Here is a 21,821-nt window from a genome sequence, read left to right on the forward strand (position 1 = left end):
TTGAAGAATCCTTAGAGAGAGAACCAGAGTCTAAACCAAGAAGTACAAACCAGGAATTATAAATTAGAATTAAATTGTGTACGGAAAGAGAAATAAAGATTGAGAAGGGAAATTAGGAGAGGAAAAGTTTAAAACAAAACTTTCATTTTGTTTTGAATCTCCAACACCAATCCGCCTCGCAAAAAAATGACACTCTGACTTCATAGAATCCATGCAGAGCAGCTGGCCATTCAGTCCATCGAGTCTACACCGACAACAATTCCACCCAGGCCCTATCCCTGTAACCCCACGTATTTACCTTGCTAATCCCCTGACAAGGGGCAATTTAACATGGCCAATTGACCTAACCTGTACATCTTCGACTGTCGGAGGAAACTGGAGCGCTTGGAGGAAACCCATGCAGATACAGGGAGAGCGTATAAAGTCTACACAGACCATTACCCAAAGCTGAAATGGAACCTGGGTCGCTGGTGCTGTCAGGCATCAGTGCTTGCCACTGTGTTGCCCCATTGTAAAATGAATTTTTTCAAAACCATTGAGGCTATAGACAGTAATTACCATTTATCTCTGTTAATAATTCAGTTCAGCCAAGTGTCTTTAATCTGAGTATACATTGGACAGTCCTGAGGATGTTTCAGTAGGCATAGTTTCTTGGAGGGAAACCCTGTAGGAGCAATGATGCTCCTCCTGCAGCTTCTGTATTATGTCAGTATTTTCATTGAACCAATCTTGGTGCTGATGAGAGATTCTGCAGCGCTCTGAAATCTGTCCACAGGCCCTGGTCTACCGGTTCTATCCTTGGTGTCGATGAATCAACACTGCTCACAGAAAAAGCTCAAATTCTAGAAAGGGCAGGGTATTTTAATCACATCTTTGATCGACCATCCTCCATCAGTGAAGGAACAATCAGGCTGCTACAGGTTCCCATCAATTGTTCTCGTGACGACTCTCCTACGCTGATAGAAATGACAAATCCAGCAGCTGATGCTATCCCAGCATGAGGTCGGAAGGTCAATGTTCACTGAACCTCTTCAGCCCATGTGGGAGGAATGAACTATCCCACAAAAATACAGAGCTGTCTCCATTGTCCAGCTGTACATAAGGAAAGGAACTCGCCAATCTCGCAGCAACCATAGAGGAATCATACTCCTCTCCACATCCGGCAAAATCTCTGTCAGAATCCTTTTGAACCACTCAGTACAACATCAGGACCTGATCCCAGAGAGTAAAAAAAAAAATGCTGCTTCAGGAAAGCTTGAGAAACCGCTGATATGGTATTCTGAGTTTTTGAAAGCTTTGAGAAAGGTCAAAAAGAGACCATGGACTTCCACACCATCTTTGTTGACCTGAGCAAGGCCATTGACACAGTCAGCCGTGAGGGCCCTTTGGAAGGTTGTGGAGAAATTTGGCTGTACTCAGAAATTCATCTCAATATTTCAACAGTTCCAAGATGACATGTTTGTCCGTGTCGTGGGTGAATGTGAGTCTGACCAATTCCCAGTCACTAATTGAATTGAACAAGACTGTGTGCTAGCACCAACCCTCTTCATGCTTTTCACTGCTGTACTGTCTGATGTCTCCCATGATGGGGATCCTGGTATTGAAATCAGACATTGCATGGGTAGAAAGCTGCTCAATTTGAGGTGATTGCAGGCAAAGACCAAGCTCTCCAAGAACATACATTGCAATTTCCTGTTTGAATGTGCATTACCTGTTGGTTCAGAGCAGAACATGCGTTGCAGCGTGGCCTTGTTCTCCACTGCAATGTGGCCTAACTGCAACTTTACTTCATCTTCATGCTGATTGTAGCATACCTGTCTATTCCAGGAAAGTCCTATCTCGAGCCCAATGTTTTAGTCCATGACTAGAACCTATCAGCGGTGAATAAGTTAATTTATCCTGGCATCACATGCTCTCAAGCTGTCTTCATTGACAACACGATGCATACATGAATTGTCAAAGCTATTGTAGCCTTCAGCAGACTTTGAACAATGGTCCAGGAACGTAAGCCTGCCCACCAAACTTGTGGCCGCCTTGTGCCTACAAATGAAAAGGCTGAGAACCTTTGGGACCCTTGTAGCTTCTTTAAAAAAAATTGCATCAAATTAAATTGTAGAATTAGACCCAGATGTCAGTGTTGAGGTTCAGGAAGTTGGTTTCAGTGGGTAACTGGAGAATGTACAAACAAAGGGACCTTTGCTGTGTATGTGTGTGTGGTGCGTATGCATTAAGGATATGAAGAAACAACAGCACTTGCTGCTTAAAATATCCACAATTAAGATGGGCCTGGTTATAGTGCCTTTAGTGCTCTCTTTATTCCAGAAACAGCTGTGTTCATTCGCCAGATTGCACGTTGTTTATGGCAGTTAAACAAAGTCCCTGTAAGTAACTACACTTGGTCGTGTCTCTTGCACCAAAAGCAACAGTTGAGCACTGTCAAGATGTTGCGCCATTATACTGACCATCTTGTGTCCCAGTGGGTGAATCACGTTCGCATGAATAAACAGTGTGGAGTATGCTGAGAAATACAGCGCACTGGATTAGTAGCAATGCACACTAATAAATCAACATCAGAAATGGGATTGGGGTGGTTGTAATAGTGCAGCCGATAGTTTGCAATGGTATTTATTTTACAATGAAAAAATACACTGCTGACTTCATTTGAAAAACAAAATCCAGCCCTTGTGTTATGCGATAAGCGGACAGCACGGAGTAAGAATTTTTTCCCTGGGGAGAGAAACCGATGGAGAATTGGCTATTTTTATTGTGATGTAAATAGGGACCATAGTTTCATCGCTTTGATGTTGGTACCATATCACCCATCCAGTAGCATAGTTCAGGCCACATTATTACAAAAAGGGTATGGAGGCACAGGAGAAGTTGCACAAAAAGATTGACAGGAATCATACCATAACTGTGAGGTTATGCCTAGACAATCTGAACAATGTGGCTCTTTTTCCCTGGAAAAGAGAAGACTGAGGGGTAGCCTAATAGATGTCTTCAAAATAATGAAGAGGTTTGAAAGGGTAGGCATAGAGATAATGTTTCCATCAGTGTGGGAGACTAGAACCAGTGACCATGAATCCAAAAGAGAATTCCGAAAAGGCTGCTTTACCTAGTGTTGGGAACTAAAGTTTTTTTAAGGATTTATATTTGTATCAGTAAACCTTGGAAAAAAGTAAAAGTTATAGGTGGGTTTAGAAAAAAAATTACAACACAGGAACAGGCCCTTCACCCTCCAAGTCTGCACCAACCATGCTGTCCAACTTAACTAAAACCTCCTACCCTTCCGGCAAGGACAAAGAAAATTACAGCACAGGAACAATTAATGAATATTTCTGCCCAGTTTCGAACCTGGGCCTTTTCGCATGTCAGGCGAATGTGTTAACCACTACACTACAGAAACAAGTTTAATGTTTCTGTGCCTGGAAGGAACCTATAGTTATGTTCATGTTGGACAAAGGTGTTTGTATGTGTGGGAGTTGGTTAACTGTTTCGATAATGCTTAGTGAGGGTAGTGGGGTGTCAAATATATAGTATCAAGGGTGTTGATTAGCAACTGGAGACTCGCTTCCCAGAGGCTTTCCTTTGTTCTTTAGTTTTAATTGGAAGCCAAAGCAGTTGGAGACAGATCACTGAAGAATGAGCAGCTTTCAACTCTGCTTGGAGAAGTGGGACAGGACAAGGGAGTTGCAAAGATGCAGCTTCCTAAGAAACAAGATACAGTCCCGACAACCAGGGAACTGGGACAGAATGTTTCAGATGACTGAAATTAAGAGAACAAAGACTAAAGTATTGTGCAGAAGAATTCAAGGAAGAGTGAACAAAGTGCTCTAACTTACACAATTGCAGTAGACTAAATTTAAAGTGGGACAGCAGACCTCAGAGGAAGAGTGTCTGGGAATTGAGAGTTACAGCAATTGTGACCATTTGAGCAGCAGTCCAGATAAAGAAATCCAAAGGGGGTTGTTGTAAAATCCTGGACTGGATTTGCTGTTAGAAGTGGAGTGGATGCTCTGACAGAATAGTCATTTGGAAAACATGGACTGTATTTTGCAATGCAAACCGCTAATAGCATTATTGTGACAAAAGTTTTTAAAGCATGCTCTTGGGGCTGGAGTTTGGAAACTCGCATGACAACCATCTGGGGGGATTCGGAGGAGAAATCCACAGGCACTAACGTGGGTTCAGGGCGGAGTGTGTGTTTGACCACAGCCAATCTGTATGCTTTATAAAAGGTGTGTGTGTTAATGAGACTATTGCAGCTTCAAATATACTTTCTCATCTGTTCATTTGTTAAGCATTTGTTAAGCTAAAGGGAGGAGTCGAGGAGTATTTTACTATCATGCATTTTTCATGTTCAAGTAATGTTTTTTCTTGTGACTCTCTTCCTCCATGTTTGGTTTTTTTAAAACAAAAAGTAAAAGTTACCACCTTTTGACCAAGGTTTCATTCTGGGATCTTCCCATCCAGTTATAATATCAACTGGGATTGCAACACTAGCGAATGTGGAACTCGCTACCACAGGGAGAGGTTGAAGCAAATAGTATAGAAACATTTGAGGGAAAGCAATAGAAGAATATACTGATAGGGTGAGATAGGTTGAGTGGAAGCATGCTTGTGTGAATCATCATAACCAACTGACCTGTTGAATCAAATGGCCTGTAAATACTGAAATATAAAACTGCCATCCTGTGTAAGTACACCCTTTGTTGCTGATTGTGTTTCTATTAGACTCCTACAGAACAATTTTAATTCGAGTTTTCACTTATTACTCTTAGGGTGTAGCGGGCAACTCAGTTGTGAAATCAGTTTTGGATAAAACGAAACACTCTGTAGAGTCCATGATCACCACCCTGGATCCAGGAATGGCTCCCTACATCAGTAAGTATAACGCACCAAAACTTCCAACCTGTTGTACTTGCGTTGCGATGAACACCAAATGGGAATGGATGGCACAGTGGTTAGCATGGCTGCCTCACAGCGCCAGGGATCCAGATTCGATTCTGGCCTTGGGCGACTATCTGCTCGGAGTCTACGTGTTCTCCCTGTGTCTGCGTGGGTTTGCTCTGGGTGCTCCGGTTTCCTCCCACAGTCCAAAGATGTGCAGGAGATGGGGATTGGCCATGGTAAATTGCCCCATAGTATCAAAAGATGTATAGGTCAGGTGGGTTAGCCATGGTGAAAGCGTAGTCTCATGGGTATGGGGATAAGATGCTCTTTTGGAGAGTTGGTGCAGACGCGATGGACCAAATGGCCTCCTTCTGCACTGTCGGGATCCAAGGCTATTTTGGAATTTGTTAAATTCCACTTTCTTAACATCTACCTCCATCCCAGCCTAGCATATCAGCAGTTGTAAACTACATTGGTGCCTTTGTCACAGTAAGAAGTTTAACAACACCAGGTTAAAGTCCAGCAGGTTTATTTGGTAGCAAAAGCCACACAAGCTTTCGGAGCTCCAAGCCCCTTCTTCAGGTGAGTGGGAATTCTGTTCACAAACAGGGCATATAAAGACAGAGACTCAATTTACATGAATAATGGTTGGAATGCGAATACTTACAGCTAATCAAGTCTTTAAGAAACAAAACAATGTGAGTGGAGAGAGCATCAAGACAGGCTAAAAAGATGTGTATTGTCTCCAGACAAGACAGCCAGTGAAACTCGGCAGGTCCAGGCAACTGTGGGGGTTACAGATAGTGTGACATGAACCCAATATCCCGGTTGAGGCTGTCCTCGTGTGTGCGGAACTTGGCTATCAGTTTCTGCTCAGTGACTCTGCGCCGTCGTGTGTCGCGAAGGCCGCCTTGGAGAACGCTTACCCGAATATCAGAGGCTGAATGCCCGTGACCGCTGAAGTGCTCCCCAACAGGAAGAGAACAGTCTTGCCTGGTGATTGTCGAGCGGTGTTCATTCATCCGTTGTCACAGCGTCTGCATAGTTTCCCCAATGTACCATGCCTCGGGACATCCTTTCCTGCAGCGTATCAGGTAGACAACGTTGGCCGAGTTGCAAGAGTATGTACCGTGTACCTGGTGGATGGTGTTCTCACGTGAGATGATGGCATCCGTGTCGATGATCCGGCACGTCTTGCAGAGGTTGCTGTGGCAGGGTTGTGTGGTGTCGTGGTCACTGTTCTCCTGAAGGCTGGGTAGTTTGCTGCAGACAATGGTCTGTTTGAGGTTGTGCGGTTGTTTGAAGGCAAGAAGTGGGGGTGTGGGGATGGCCTTGGCGAGATGTTCGTCTTCATCAATGACATGTTGAAGGCTCCGGAGGAGACCTTTGTCACCACCAGACCTGCTGCCCTCCTCGATGACTTCCCACTCTTCAATTCTCTGTAAACATATTTATTTGAATCTCTTGTGGGTGTACCGCACCAATTGGCCAGCCATTGTCCAGCTGCTCAGTAATGGTCCCCAGATCTCACAAGTTTATACATTCATATTTAAATCCCTTTGTGATTTTCACCCGACACTGTCTCGAATCTCCTTCACTACCTCCACACACCAACCTCTGTTTGCAGCATTTTGCACTGAAGGATTTGCAATGGTGATTAATCTTTCAATAGAAAATACACCATTGATACCTTTCTGTATGTTAACAAAAAAAAATCACCCGTGTTGTACTAAAGCAAAGGCAGCAAACACAGTTAAAAATCTTCATGCCTGGTGAGGAGTCAGGTTTACAGCATGGAAACAGGCCCTTCGGCCCAACTTGTCCATGCTGCCCTTTTTTTAAACCCCTAAGCTAATCCCAATTGCCTGCATTTGGCCCATATCCCTCTATACCCATCTTACCCATGTAACTGTCCAAATGCTTTTTATAGGACAAAATTGTACCCGCCTCTACTACTATCTCTGGCAGCTTGTTCCAGACACTCACCACCCACTGTGAAAAAATTGCCCCTCTGGACCCTTTTGTATCTCTCCCCTCTCACCTTAAACCTATGCCCTCTAGTTTCAGACTCCCCTACCTTTGGGAAAATATGTTGACTATCTAGCTGATCTGTGCCCTTCATTATTTTATAGACGTCTAGAAGATCGCCCCTCAGCCTTCTACGCTCCAGAGAAAAAAAATCCCAGTCTATCCAGCCTCTCCTTATAACTCAAACCATCAAGTCCCGGTAGCACCCTAGTAAATCTCTTCTGCACTCTTTCTAGTTTAATAATATCCTTTCTATAATAGGGTGACCAGAATTGCACACAGTATTCCAAGTGTGGCCTTACCAATGTCTCGTACAACTTCAACAAGACGTCCCAACTCCTGTATTCAATGTTCTGACCAATGAAACCAAGCATGCCGAATGCCTTCTTCACCACTCTGTCCACCTGTGACTCCACTTTCAAGGAGCTATGAACATGTACCCCTAGATCTCTTTGTTCTGTAACTCTCCCCAACACCCTACCATTGTCTGAGTAAGTCCTGCCCTGGTTCAATCTACCAAAATGCATCACCTCACATTTATCTGAATTAAACTCCATCTGCCATTCGTCAGCCCACTGGCCCAATTGATCAAGATCCCGTTGCAATTGGAGATAACTTTCTTCACTGTCCACTATGCCACCAATCTTGGTGTCATCTGCAAACTTACTAACCATGCCTCCTATATTCTCATCCAAATCATTAATATAAATAACAAATAACAGTGGGCCCAGCACTGATCCCTGAGGAACACCGCTGGTCACAGACCTCCAGTTTGAAAAACAACGCTCTACAAACACCCTCTGGCTTCTGTCAAGAAGCCAATTTTGTATCTATTTAGATACCTCACCTTGGATCCTGTGAGATTTAACCTTCTGCAACAACCTACCATGCGGTACCTTGTCAAAGGCCTTGCTAAAGTCCATGTAGACAAGATCAACTGCACTGCCCTCATCTACCTTCTTGGTTACCCCTTCAAAAAACTAATCAAATTTGTGAGACATGATTTTCCACTCACAAAGCCATGCTGACTGTCCCTAATCAGTCCTTGCGTCTCTAAATGCCTGTATACCCTGTCTCTCAAAATACCTTCCAACAACTTGCCCACCACAGATGTGAGGCTCACTGGCCTGTAGTTCCCAGGCTTTTCCCTGCAGCCCTTTTTAAACAAAGGCACAACATTTACCACTCTCCAATCTTCAGGCACCTCACCCGTGACTATCGATGATTCAAATATCTCGGATCGGGGACCCGCAATTTCCTCCCTAGCCTCCCACAACGTCCTGGGATATACCTCATCAGATCCCGCAGATTTATCTACCTTGATGCGCTTTAAGACTTCCAGCACCTCTTTCTCTGTAATATGTACACTCCTCAAGACATCACTATTTATTTCCCCAAGTTCCCTAACACCCATGCATTTCTCAACAGTAAATACTGATGAGAAATATTCATTTAGGATCTCGCCCATCTCTTGTGGATCCGCACACAGATGACCTTGTTGATCATTAAGAGGCCCTACTCTCCCTTGTTACTCTTTTGGCCTTTATATATTTGTAGAAGCTCTTTGGATTCTCCTTTGCCTTATCTGCCAAAACAATCTCGTGTCCCCTTTTTGCCCTCCTGATTTCTCTCTTAACTCTACTCCTACACCCCCTATACTCCCAAGGGATTCACTTGATCCCAGCTGCCTATGCATGTCATGTGCCTCCTTCTTCTTCTTGACCAGGGCCTCAATATCCCGAGTCATCCAGGGTTCCCAACTTCTACCAGCCTTGCCCTTCACTCTAAGAGGAATGTGCTTACCCTGAACCCTGGTTAACACACTTTTGGAAGTCTCCCACTTGCCAGACGCCCCTTTGCCTTCCCACATACTCCCCCAATTAACTTTTGCAAGTTCCTGCCTGATACCATCAAAATTGGCCTTGCTCCAATTTAGAATTTTAACTTTTGGGCCAGACCTATCATTCTTCAGAGCTATCTTAAAACTAATAGAATTATGGTCACTGGTCCCAAAGTGATCCCTCACTAACACTTCTGCCACCTGCCATTCCTTATTTCCCAAGAGGAGGTCAGGTTTTGCCCCATCTCTAGTCGGGCCATCCACATACTGAATGAGAAATTCCTCCTGAAGAGTATGGTGGTTCCTAACTTCTGTCAGTCCTCTCGTGGTGGCCGTGCATTAAGCCATAAGCCCCATACTCTAGAATTCCACTATCTTCAAGAACTCTCTAAAAACACCTCCGTCATCTAATCTCTCTTGGGTTAGTACCAGTTTGAAAAAATGTTGGGCTGCTTTTCTATGTTACATAGTGTACATAGCATTGTGTTTGATTTATATAATACTTACAGCAGTGATAAATTATACTCTAGATACACTGTGGTCCCTTTTGAACTGTTAAGTTAGTTGAAATCACCCATTTTTCCAATCTGTCTTCAATCCCAGTCAGGCTTGATGGGCCACTTTCTCCTCTAAAGGTTGTGGGTTCAAATTCTACTTCAGCAGTTGAGTTTGCTGTATCGAAGGTGTGATGCCTTTGCCAGAGGTGCCATCCTTTCACAGAGGTTAAAATAATAGCCCATCTCTCCTCCTGTTTCTGATGGTTGTGAGAGGTCCTGCAATAGTTCTGAAGAGCTGGTTCCCAGGTGACCTCACTGACACTTCTCCCTCAGTCAACACCACCAGAAACTGATTAACTGGTCACTGCTGTTTCTGGGGCATTGCTGTGTGCAAATTAGCTGCAGTAACTGTTTGCATAAGTGATTGCTCTTCAGATGAATTGCTCTAGGAAATTGTGAGGACCTGATGAGGTGACCAACAAGCAGAAGCTTGTTATGTCGGAGGATGGAGTGCTGAAATTTCTTTCACTGTGTTCCAACAAATTATTCCAGTTTCTCTGTGAGGGATCAATGGTGATAGGGGTGTGATGTGTTAACAAAACATTTGTTAGTCAGTATATAGAAGACAAAAGATCCATTAGTATTTGTGGTGGAATGTTTTGTGTATTACTGGAATGATCCGCCTGCCTTTTTTAAAGTTTATTTATTAGTGTCACAAGTAGGCTTGCATTAACACTGCAATGAAGCCACTGTGAAAATCCCCTAGTTGCCACACTCCGGCGCCTGTTTGGGTACGCTGAGGAGAACTTAGCATGGCCAATGCATCTAACCAGCACGTCTTTCGGACTGTGGGAGGAAACTGGAGTGCCCGGAGGAAATCAGCGCAGACATGGGAAGAATGTGCAGACTCCACACGGACAGTGACCCAAGCTGGGAATTGAACCCGGGTCCCTGGCGCTGTGAGGTAGCAGTGCTAACCACTGTGCTGACTGACCCTTAAGGTGCTGAATGTCCTGCATTTATTTGATTTACCTTGGTTTAGTTTTCTCTTTGCTTAGTGGTATGGTTGAGTCTGCATGTTTATGGTGATTGGGTATTACCTAGAGAGTTCCCAAGTCCAATGCGAGGGACCTCTCTCTAACTTGTCGTTTTTTTTCTCTCCCGTTCCAGAATCGGGAGGTGATCTGGATGTTTTGGTAACTTCCAATAAAGAGGTCAAAGTGGCAGCTATTCGGGATGCATTCCAGGAAATGTTTGGATTGGCCACTGTTAGTGGAGAAGCCGGCCAATCGAATATTGCCCCACAGCCTGTTGGCTATGCAGCAGGACTGAAGGTAAGTTTAGTCCGAGTTTGTTTGTTTGGCCGCACGGCAAGCACCCGCCAGCTTATTCAAAAGGTCAAACCTACAATAAGAGTTCAAATGCAAATTGAGTATCCAGGTCAAACTGAAGACCTTGTTAGCAATTCATTTTTTAGGTTTTCCTGAGCTGCAGCTTGTTTTTTTAAATTCAATTCGTGGGACATGGGCATCGCTACGTGGCCAGCATTTATTGCCCATCCCTAGTTGCCCTTGGAGGGTAGTGCTGTGGCTCTGGAGTCACATGTAGGCCAGACCCGGTAAGGACAGCAGATTTCCTTCCCTAAAGGACATTAGTGAATCAGATGGGTTTTTCCGACAATTGACAATGGTTTCATGGTCATCAGTAGATTCTTAATTCCAGATTTTTTTTTTTGAATTCAAATTCCATCATCTGCCATAGCAGGATTTGAACCCAGGTCCCCAGAAATTAACTGAGTTTCTGGATTAATAGTCTAGTGATAATACCACTGGGCCATCGCCTCCTTTCAATCTAAAGGCCCTTATAAGATATTCAGTTGCCCTTCTACATTACAGGGTGGACGTGGATAAGTTGCGCTGCTGCCTTGATATAGACGATGATATCCTTTCCCTTCCCATTCTTATTACACTTTGAGTCTGAAATCATGGGATGTAATATGCATGTTCCCATTCATACTGGACATGATAATCATGGAACTGCTTAGCTTTTTCTTGAGCCCCATCTTAAATTCCAGGAGGCAGTTTAAAAGAATGAGATTCATGTGCTCAGCTTCTGTTGCGCTTCCGAAAATACATTGCGCCGTTATTCTACGCTTGCCTCCCAAAAGTAGAACCATTCTTTTGTAGGTTTATACACAGCAAGATCTCAAAACAGCAATAAGATAGGTGAGCAGATATTATGTTTTTAGTGATGTGGAGATGCTGGTGTTGGACTGGGATGGACATAGTAAGAAGTCTCACAACACCAGGTTAAAGTCCAACAGGTTTATTTGGAATCATGAGCTTTCGGGGCACTGCCCCTTCATCAGGTGAGTGGATGAAGGAGCAGCGCTCCGAAAGCTCATGATTCTAAATAAACCTGTTGGATTTTAACCTGGTGTTGAGACTTCTTACTGTGTATTTAGTGGTGTTGGCTAAAGAATAAATGTTGGTTCGGAAGCTGGGTGAGCACCTTTGCTCCTCTTCATTGACGTCTTGGGATTTTCCACAGCCGCCTACACTGGTGCCCTGTTTGCTTAGCATTTCATCTGGAAGTACTGTAGTGAGAATGTCAACTGCAAACACGTGCCTTGGTTTCTGAAATGGAGCTTGAATACACAGCCATTTGACTCAGTTGAGCGTGCTACAAATAAGCCACTTGGTACCAGACATGCAAACATGTCCCATAAATCACATCCTCCTGTCAGTGATATCTCCATTTGGCATCTTCCAACTCCTCAGCCTGCACTGCAGAGAGACCCCGCTGTTCTTCATGATCCCTATTCCTTGGGTTTCTGTCTCACGTTGACCAATGACTGAATAGAGGTCGCTAAAGTGGTTTTAAAATTGGAGGCTTTAATGCATATTCATAGGGAAACCTGTGGAGCATTTCTTACATCACTACATTTCACTGTTCAGCCAATTTCCTACCCACTGCCAAATTCTATCCTAAACCTGTAAAAGGTACACACTCCCATTTCCCCTTGCAGATTGTTTTTGGATTTAGAATTTCATCAAGAACAAGATTGCACAAGCACCGGCTTTAACTCAACCACAAACTTGTTGTTTATTTTTAGATCTCCTAATGCCCAAATACAAAGAGCTCTAAACTAGTGTAAATTGATTTGATTACCTTGCAATTGTCTTTGTCTACATATGCCGCGTTTGTGAAACCTACCACTCTACTCGCCTGAGGAAGGAGTCGAGCTCCAAAAGCTCATGATTCCAAATAAACCTGTTGGACTTTAACCTGGTGTTGTGAGACTTCTTACTGTGCCCACCCCGGTCCAACGCCGGCATCATCACCACATAATAGTGTAAATTGGTTAATCCAATTTAAATCCCTCCATGATTTCACTTCAACTTCTATGTAGACACACACAATTACCATGACTTATTAGACAGCCTTTATTAAAAAACCACAAGCAAAACCCCATATATATGCCCACACCTTCATTTCAAAACTAAACTCCCCCCAGGATTTGATTGTTGCCCTGAAGTTACTTTAAACGCCTCAGCCCCAATAACCCTCCGATTTGGCTGATAACCCGGAGTTCCCTATGTGGTTGGTCCTTCCGGCATGAGTTATAGGTCCACAAGCCAGGTTGACCATTTCTGACCACCCCACCTGACTGCAGTGCCAGACCCTTTGATCGTGTCCTGTTTATGGCGATCCTTATTGGAATCCTTAAACACATTTCCTGAAGCCATGCTGCCGAATGGCCAGTGCTCAGCACCTTTCAATCCTTTTGGTCTGTTACGTGCCCTGGTCCAGACAGACTCCTTCAGCGCTGATGGTGTTTCCAAAACCGAAAACATTAACGTGAGGTAAAGCTGATATGCATGTGAGGGTCTCTCTCCGTCCTCGACCATTGTGAATGCTGTTGTGTGATGGCTGTTATCTGCGGCCGTTTGTAGCAATGCCTCCTCAACTTCATTGGGTTACCTGATGACAGTGATCTTGTTTCATTGATGTTGTAATGTCCCAGTGTCTTTTAATAGTGTCAGTTCTACTTTGGTGTTAGAATGTTTGAAATTAACCCCTTAACAGTATAGTCTGCCTTTGTGTCTTTGTTTTGAGGTACAGCTTTTTTTATTTACAGTACCTGTGTCCGAGAGTTTTGGAGTTTTCCAAATTTCATGGAGTCCAGTTGGAGGGCTATCAAATCCTACAAACCCTTAGTGTGATAGAACACTCAGGAAAGTCTGCATTATTGGTGCATTGAAAAGAAAGGCTTGCACCTTTATAGCATCGCTTTAGCCTCAGGATGTCTCAAAGTGCTTTATAGCCAATGAAACAGCTTTGAAGTGTAGCCAGATCACAGCATGGTCCCACAGGCAGCAACCCCTCTTCACCCAGAAAACTACAGGCAGCCTTGACTTCATGTCCAACATCATAGGTGATTGACTAGCAATGTTAATTAATTTTAATATTTACTGCAAATTAGCCTTTGACTTGACCCAGTCCTACATAAAAATTGTGGTTGAATATCGTGGTTCTCTCTGCATTAAAATCAACTCAGCTGAGTTTTTTAGAAGTGAAATACACCTTCCTTAGCGGTACAACCTGACACAATTCTAAAATCAACTTCTCTGTAGCTTTAGGGTGAGGTAAAGTATACCAGAACTATGTACAGTACAACAAGGTGCTGACTTTTGAGCACAATATAGTTTGAAAAGCAACTTTCTTTGCCTTGTACTCTTGCTTTACCAGTGGAATTCACTTCTTTATTTGCTCCATTTTGCTGCTACTTTGGAATGGTTGGACATGCTGTGAAACTTCACCCTAGATGTCTTGATGCTGCCCTTAGTTTTTTTTTTACCTGCCCTACTTATTTTGCCTCTTTTCCTCATATGCAGCATTTCATACATGTCTACGTTACGTACGCTCAATTCATTTTGTGCAGCCTCCCTGATCAATTGCTCATCCATTCAGTCCAATATTAAAATTAGGATTTGATCCATTGCATAGATTTTTTTTCTGAATGCAGGTGACTACATTCAAATTTGAAGGCTGAACACATGCTATTTCATAGTCTTTCAGCCCAACCATCCCCAAAATAAACTCTTCCACTATTCAACCAACCCCTTTCCCAATTTGCTAACCCGTGCTGCTGATGGGGAAGGCGTCCGGAATCATTCTGTCTGCACACTCGGCCCACACTGCAGCCACTGGTACACGTACAGATGCTCCTGGTGCCCTTTTGTTGGGTGACAGGAGTTTGGATCATGTTTGAAGTATTCAGAGTGATGCTACAACATGTTTAATCTACTCACCCACATTTTATCCCAAACCTTTACCATTTTTACCTTTTTCCAATTATGTTCGTATTCCAGAGTGAACAGGCTCTTTTCTCCCAAGTGAACTAATAGGAGTCCTTAAAAATTATGAGGGGGTTTTGACAGGGTAGATGTAGGGAAGATGTTTTCACTTGTTGGGGTGTTGAAAGCTATGGTCCAAAAGTCATAAATGCAACAGGAGATTCAGGAGTGACTTTACACTGTTGAGAATGTGGAAATCACTCCCACAGGGGGTTGTTGGAGGCGAATAGCACAGGCATTAAGAGGGTGCTGGATAAACACAGGTAGAAAGGAATAGAGATAAGCTGATGGGAGGAGGCTTGTGCAGAGTGTAAACACTAGCACAGACTTTGGGTCATTTGGCCTCTTCCTGTGCTGTAGTTTCTTCAGTAACTCTGTCACTGATGCACAAGACATTCAAGCACTGCAGGGAGATAGGAGAGGGATCCCGAGGCAGATTTCTAGCAGAAGGCATGTATGGGATACAAAGCCTGTCAGAATACGGAAGATGTATGAAATTACACAAGAGTGGGGCAAAGGAACATGGGTTCCGACTCTTAAATTACCTCTTTATGACCAGTATCAGGATGTTCAGAGTTTAGAGTAATGAAGACAAAAAGCCTTCTTGAATCCATGGTGATGGAGGAACTGTGGGGGTGGTTGGGCTGGAGGATTTAGAAATATCATGGACTGTGAAAGATTGAGACATTTTGCTACGTTAGCAGCACTATGTAAATATAAGTTAATTTAACTTCTGTTATGCCCAGAGTTCATTTCACAGTCTCGTCACTAGAGGGCAGAGATGACCAGATTAAGACGTGCAGCTATGAAGCCAGTTGAAAGGCAAATCGGAACGAGGGAGTATAATGGGCAGCTAATTGGGTGCCTCTGCCACAGTTAAATTTCATTGAAATTTAGGCATAACAATCAGATTTTTATCATGCATTTGTGGGTCACATTTAGGCACAGTTCTGATTTTTAAAGAATCGTTCTGTGACCCCAAAAAATTGTTGCCCATTTCTGAAAATTTGGAGCATCTTTGGCCTTGTTCATAGCAATATGCATCTTTATTTCATTACAATTATTTAAAAAACTGAAGTTGTTTAATGTAGGCGGTTGTTTCATTTCCCTGCCCAGGGTGCCCAGGAGAGAATCGATAGTCTGCGAAGGTCAGGAATGATTCATGAAAGACAGGTGACAGTTTCAATTGAGAACTTCATTGCAGAATTGCTCCCAGACAGGTAAGCAGCATCTCCCTCTTAAATTATTTATGTTGTAAAGTGTTTACAGTAATGTTATGTTTGTTCCGTGAGGCAGTGGTCAGCTAATGAGGTTAGAGACAGTATCGAGGTATAAGAAAATACAAGGTAATGTAGAAATCCTGCAAACTGGAAGAGCTTTAAAAAAACAACAAAGGGGCACAAAGAAGGTAATGAGATGCACAACTAAAATATTTAAAATAAATTTGCAAGGGGTATCAAAACAAACAGGTTTTATGAATAATTGGAGAACAAGGCGGGCAGCACAGTGGTTCGCACTGCTTCCTCACTGCGCCAGGGACCCAGGTTCAATTCCTGGCTTGGGTCACTGTCTGTGGAGTTTGCACATTCTCCCCGTGTCTGCATGGGTTTCCTCCGGGTGCTCCGGTTTCCTCCCAAAGTCCAAAGATGTGCGGGTTAGGTTGATTGGCCATGCTAAAATGCCCCTTAGTGTCAGGGGGACTAGCTGGGGTAAATGCATGGAGTTGTGGGGATAGGACCTGGGTGGGATTGTGGTTGGTGCAGACTCGATGGGCCAAATGGCGGCCTCCTGCACTGTAGGATTCTATGATTCTACTTGGTATTCACACCACAAGTAAGCAAGACTGATGGGCAATAAGGAAATGGTAGACTTGAGGGTAGGTAATTGGGTTTGAGATATAGATCAGCCATGACCTAATTTAATGGTGAAACTGGATGAGGAGCTGAACCGTGTCTCCTTGTCAGTTTTTCATTCACCTTGAAGCTTTGGATTCACCAGAAGTTTGGTTTGAGGTAAAATTCTTGCTGCGTTTGCTGGCATGTGCGAATTCTGCTTTGTGACCACCCCTGGGCTATATACAGTAATGACACTGAACTTCTTTTCATGCTGTCACATTACACTGGCCATCACACAGCATTGCATTCATCCAAACGCACTTGCTGTGGACTGCAGCAATAAACCTTGGATAGTGCTTTTTAGGCTCCATTTTGAGTCAGGCAAAGACACTTGAGCAGTGCAGAGAAATACTGGAGGAGTTGTAATAGCCACAGGGTGTAGCACGAGGAGAAAATATAGTGGTTGAATTTTAAACCATTCTTTTTTGGGGGGCGGTTACTTCTGTGTAGGTTCACTGTTTATATCAGAAATGTGAATTTGATACTTCTGTCATTTGTTGACAATGTCCATCGTTAAAGGATGGTTTCTTTTAATATGTGCATCCTGGAGTTACCGGCTGTGATTATTCTATCTTCATTTATTAATGTTGTTTTCCAGGTGGTTTGATATAGGTTGTTTGATTCTTGAAGATCCAGCTCATGGTATTCATTTGGAAAATTTTACACAGGCGACACCAGTGCCTTTAGAATATGTGCAACAGGTCAGTTGGTGATTAATACTGATTCCTGATGGTTTCAGAAAATATCTAGTTTTCTAAAATCTGTATGTGATTCAGTTTAAAATGTCTCACTTTGATCTCAGTTGGTGTTATAACTGGATAGGAAGATCCCAGAATGGGACCCAGGCCATAACCTTTACAGTTTTTTATAAAACATGGAGGAACAGAATCACAGGGCCACTAATTAGTTTTAACAACAAGAAAAAAAAATTAAACATGAAATGTTGGATTATGCTACCATACTCATTTACTCCCCCCCCCAGCTTAACAAAGTGGAAGTCTCACAACACCAGGTTAAAGTCCAACAGGTTTATTTGGAATCACGGCTTGTGATTCCAAATAAACCTGTGGGACTTTAACCTGGTGTTGTGAGACTTCTTACTGTGCCCACCCCAATGCCAGCGTCTCCACATCACAACTTAATGAATACACACCAATTTTAAGATTAACACAGATTACAAAGTATATCTTGAGCTACAATGGTCTCTGTAACACAAAGTCCCTTTACGTACACAGATTGGTTATGGTCAAATACACTCTGCTTTGAACCCACGTTAATGTCTGTGGATTCTCCTCAGAAACCCTCCCAGTTGTTTGTCACACGAGAGTTTCCAAACTCCATTCCCAAAAACACACTTTAAAACCTTCTTTCACCGTAAGGCTTTCCATTAGTAGTTTGCATTCCAAGATCCAGTGCAGGTTTTCCAAAATGGCTTTCTTAAAGCTACTATTCTGCTTTTAACGTTTCTCATTTACTTACCACCTTTACAGTAGCTGTCCAAACAATTGTAGGCATGAACTTTGGTGATTGTATTTCTGACCTGCAGTGCAATTTAAAATCAACTGTGAAGGTTAGAACGTGGCTAGCTTGTCACTCATCTGAATCCAGCAGCAACAACTTACATTTGTATAGCAACTAAAATGGTATGAAGCAAAATGTGATGCCGAGCCCCGCATGGCGACATTTGTGCAGATGACCACAAACATGGTCAAAGAGGTAGGTTTAAAGGAGGAAAGAGGTTTAGGGTAGAGAATGCCTGAGCTTCAGACCTGCTTAGCCGCAGGCAGAAGCATCAGTGGAGGAACTGGAGAAAGCAGTGATGTGCCAGAAACTAGAATGAGAGGCGTGCAGAGATCTTGTCAATTTGGTGGCTGAAGGAGGTTACGAGATTCCAAAATGGCACCGGAGCGAGGTGACGTCTTGGAAGCTATGCCCAGCATACCTTCTAATTCCATCTTTTACACTCGTTCTATGCTGCTAAAACTATTCTAACTCTTTTAAACTGTCTCTTCCCTGCTGCTGTCAGACTTTTGAATGGACATACCTTGCATTAAGTTGATCTTTCTCTACACCCTAGCTATGACTGTAACACTACATTCTGCACTCTCTCCTTTCCTTCTCCATGAACGGTATGCTTTGTCTGTATAGCGTGCAAGAAATAGTACTTTTCACTGTATCCCAATACATGTGACAACAAATCAAATCGAGCATGAGTGGGAATTTTAAAATTGAGTTGCCGAACCAGGAGCCAATATAGGTCTGTCGATATGTTCGGAGGAAAATGTTGGCCTTTGATACCATTGGTGCATTTACTTAAAACAGGAATATTTTTTGTTTTAAATCAGGCACAAAACCTGACACCAGCTGATTATAATTTGCGATGGTCTGGGCTAATGGTGACTGTGGGCGAAGTGTTGGAGAGAAGTTTACCCCATGTCAACCGGACTGATTGGCACATCATGCTTACAGGGATGTCGCGAAGGCAGATGATCTACAGTGCAGCCAAGTCGTTAGCGGGAATGTACAAGCAGCAGCTACCCTCAAAGTCCATTTAACATCTAAAACTGTGGCCTTCTGCTCAGCATGGGGGGGGGGCATGTTTTAAAAATGTTGCTTCACTACGTGCTCGAGAGCAGTTTAACTCTGTATTTTTATGCTCCAAAAAAGAAATCAACAAAACTCAGTTACTGAACCAAAACGTGTCTCTCAGTTGCCTCGTATGCCAGCACGGGAACTGGTTGATTGGGACATTCCAGAGACTGAAGATCCAGCGTGTTGGGAAATATTTTGAAATATGCAGCATTTTGTGTACTATAACTTTATATTAAATTTTGCAATATTTTTAGTGCTGTGATATGGCACCCAAGGAAATTAGACACTAAAAGTTGGTAACGCTTGTGACTGATATTGTCTACATCTTCAGCTAATCATTATAGAAATTTGTGACCCGGTATGGGTTAATGTGCAGGCCATTCGAGTACCGAGGTTTTATTTTACTATCCCCCACCTCTTCCCTTGAATTGTAAAGCTGTAAGCTTATGTTATAAATGATGGATGCATGATTTACAGAATACAACATGTTAACCCACTTGGGGCTAGCGTTTGAATAGTCGGGTGAAATTGTGAGGAGGTAAAATCAAGGACTTTTGTTTAAAACAAAATCCAACCTTCTCATCTTTGAAAACTCTCAAGTAGATTATCTTCACTGCCAAGTGAATCTATTACTCGGCTTGTTTGGATTATCCTTGACATTATTTTGTCATTATATCTAAGGGAATAAAACTGAAATGTCACAAGTGACACCGCTGTTTTCTTTGAAATGCTGCCTTAATTCCGACATCCGTCAGCAGTGTTTTTGATGGAATATGCCTTGAAGTTGAAGACGTTTAGTAGTTTGTACTGCGACAAGTTGTGCTGCCATAGTTTGTGTATATATTAAAGTAATTCCTTCCTCAAATCTATACAATTATTCTTGGTACAAGCAGTTTATAAATAAACCATAGCCAAAATATAATAATGGTGACTTTTTGGTTTGGTTCATGTTGTGAATCTGAATTCCAAACTGAGTTGCTGTAACTGCTTTCCACAGTGGTTTCGCATATTGCTTCTGAGTTCTTTTTTTCCTTAAAGATTATGCTGCTACTTAATTTACTGGAGGTTAAATGAAGATTGACAGAGAAAAGTAAATTTGTTGAAATGTAGCCGCAGTGATCTGCCAAATGCTGAACAACCACTTTTTGTTGCACTTCCCCACCGCTCCCCCCACTCCTCTGAGCCCTTCAATAAAAATTCCTGTAAGTTATGAGAGTCCAGAACAGACTTAAGTTAGGCCGTTCACCAGTGCTGTCGGCAAGGATTTCTTCGCACACAAATGTAGTGGAATTACCGGTTACGTGGTCAAGGTGGGTAGATAAAGGCAAGATAGAGATCGGCCCTGATCTAAATGAATAGCGGCAGAGAACCGAGGGGCTGAATGACTGCCTATTCCTGTGTAACAGGCTCAAAAGACTGGACGGTCTCCCCCCTTTCTAAGTTCTTCTATTTCATTGTGGAAAGGTGAAATTTCAGTAAACTTTTTTCCTTTTGATCTTGTTAAATTGTGCCGGTATTTTCCGGCTATTTTCAGGAGCAGTCTGAGATCAATGAATAGATTCACTAACCAGAGATTACACGTCGCTTGTTGAATCCTTTAGTGACCAAAGTTAATGGTTCAGCAAGCAAAAGCAGATCCTGCACAAACAGCAGCTAGGAAATTGGGTGCGTTTTGTCATCCATCGCAAGTCTTTTCCGTCGTGAGGACTATGATTTTACCGGTAAGTGGATCAGATTTGAAGTAAGTCCTCGAGTTAGTTCATTTAGCTTCATGGTTTGCTGATTGTGAAGATCTGAAGATTTGAATAAAGCATTCAAAAAAAACTTTCTATATATAGCAGTTTCCTGTACACACAGTAAAGAGTCGGATCAACAGTTACAAAATACATCATTTCATGTTTTCAGTGGATTCACTTCACTCAATTTTTAGGGGCTGAGAGTCTGTTCCTTGGCACAAATACAATGGCATCACTGCCCTCCTATCCATCTTGTTTGTTGAGCTTTTAAAGGTACTGAACTCTTGAGTGTGTGCAATGCAAACGGTTCCATTTTCAGAAGATATGCCATTAATAATGACCATTTGGGGCACAATGTATTTAGGAATGATTGGCAGCCTTGCAGATGTATGTTAATATGGAGATTTTATGTGGTTTACCTTAACGCAAAGTTTACATCTTTACCTGAATTGCAATAAAAGGTCCTTTCTAAATATGACAGTAAAAAGTCTCCTTTTTGCTTCTGTTTGAGATTCTGGGTTCTCAAGTCCAGGTTTAAATTGTTTTTGGAGGTGGTGATAATCTGGTTCCCACAGGAGAGTAAACTGTCATGGTATTTTAGACATTACACAACTAGGCGCTTCCATTTTTACTGTGAATTGAAGTAAGAAAAAGGAAAGTTAAGTTTTTGACTGAAGTAAATAATTTTTAAAAATTTTATAGGATGTGTCCCTCACTGGCAAGGGCCAGCATTTAGCCCATCTCTAAATGTCCATCTCTAATCACCTTTGGAGGTGATGAGCCACCTGCTTGAACTGCTGCAGTCCATCTGGTGTACAGAACAGAGTTCCAGGATTTTGACCCAACAACAGTGAAGAATTGGCAAAATACTCCTCATCTCAGTCCTAAATGACCAACTCCTTGTTCTGAGATGGTGCCCAACTGTTCTAGGTTTCCCATCAGGTCTCTCGAGTCTTGCAAATTTCAATGTGATCACACCT

The 21,821-nt window shown here is 42.7% G+C and overlaps 1 protein-coding gene across 1 annotated transcript in view; it reads left to right on the forward strand.

Annotated features, from left to right (window-relative positions):
* The window catches only part of prrc1 (proline-rich coiled-coil 1), a 30,287-nt gene extending 8,964 nt beyond the window's left edge, over positions 1-21,323 (forward strand). Inside the window, exons 5-9 of the mRNA XM_078214022.1 lie at positions 4,782-4,884; positions 10,429-10,592; positions 15,735-15,838; positions 17,112-17,214; positions 18,859-21,323. Of these exons, the coding sequence (XP_078070148.1) occupies positions 4,782-4,884; positions 10,429-10,592; positions 15,735-15,838; positions 17,112-17,214; positions 18,859-19,068 (684 nt within the window). The 3' untranslated portion in view covers positions 19,069-21,323. The remainder of the gene's footprint in view (positions 1-4,781; positions 4,885-10,428; positions 10,593-15,734; positions 15,839-17,111; positions 17,215-18,858) is intronic.
* Positions 21,324-21,821: the final 498 nt, after the last annotated feature.

The sequence above is a fragment of the Mustelus asterias genome, chromosome 6 (assembly GCF_964213995.1).
Source record: "Mustelus asterias chromosome 6, sMusAst1.hap1.1, whole genome shotgun sequence".
Lineage (NCBI taxonomy): Eukaryota > Metazoa > Chordata > Chondrichthyes > Carcharhiniformes > Triakidae > Mustelus > Mustelus asterias.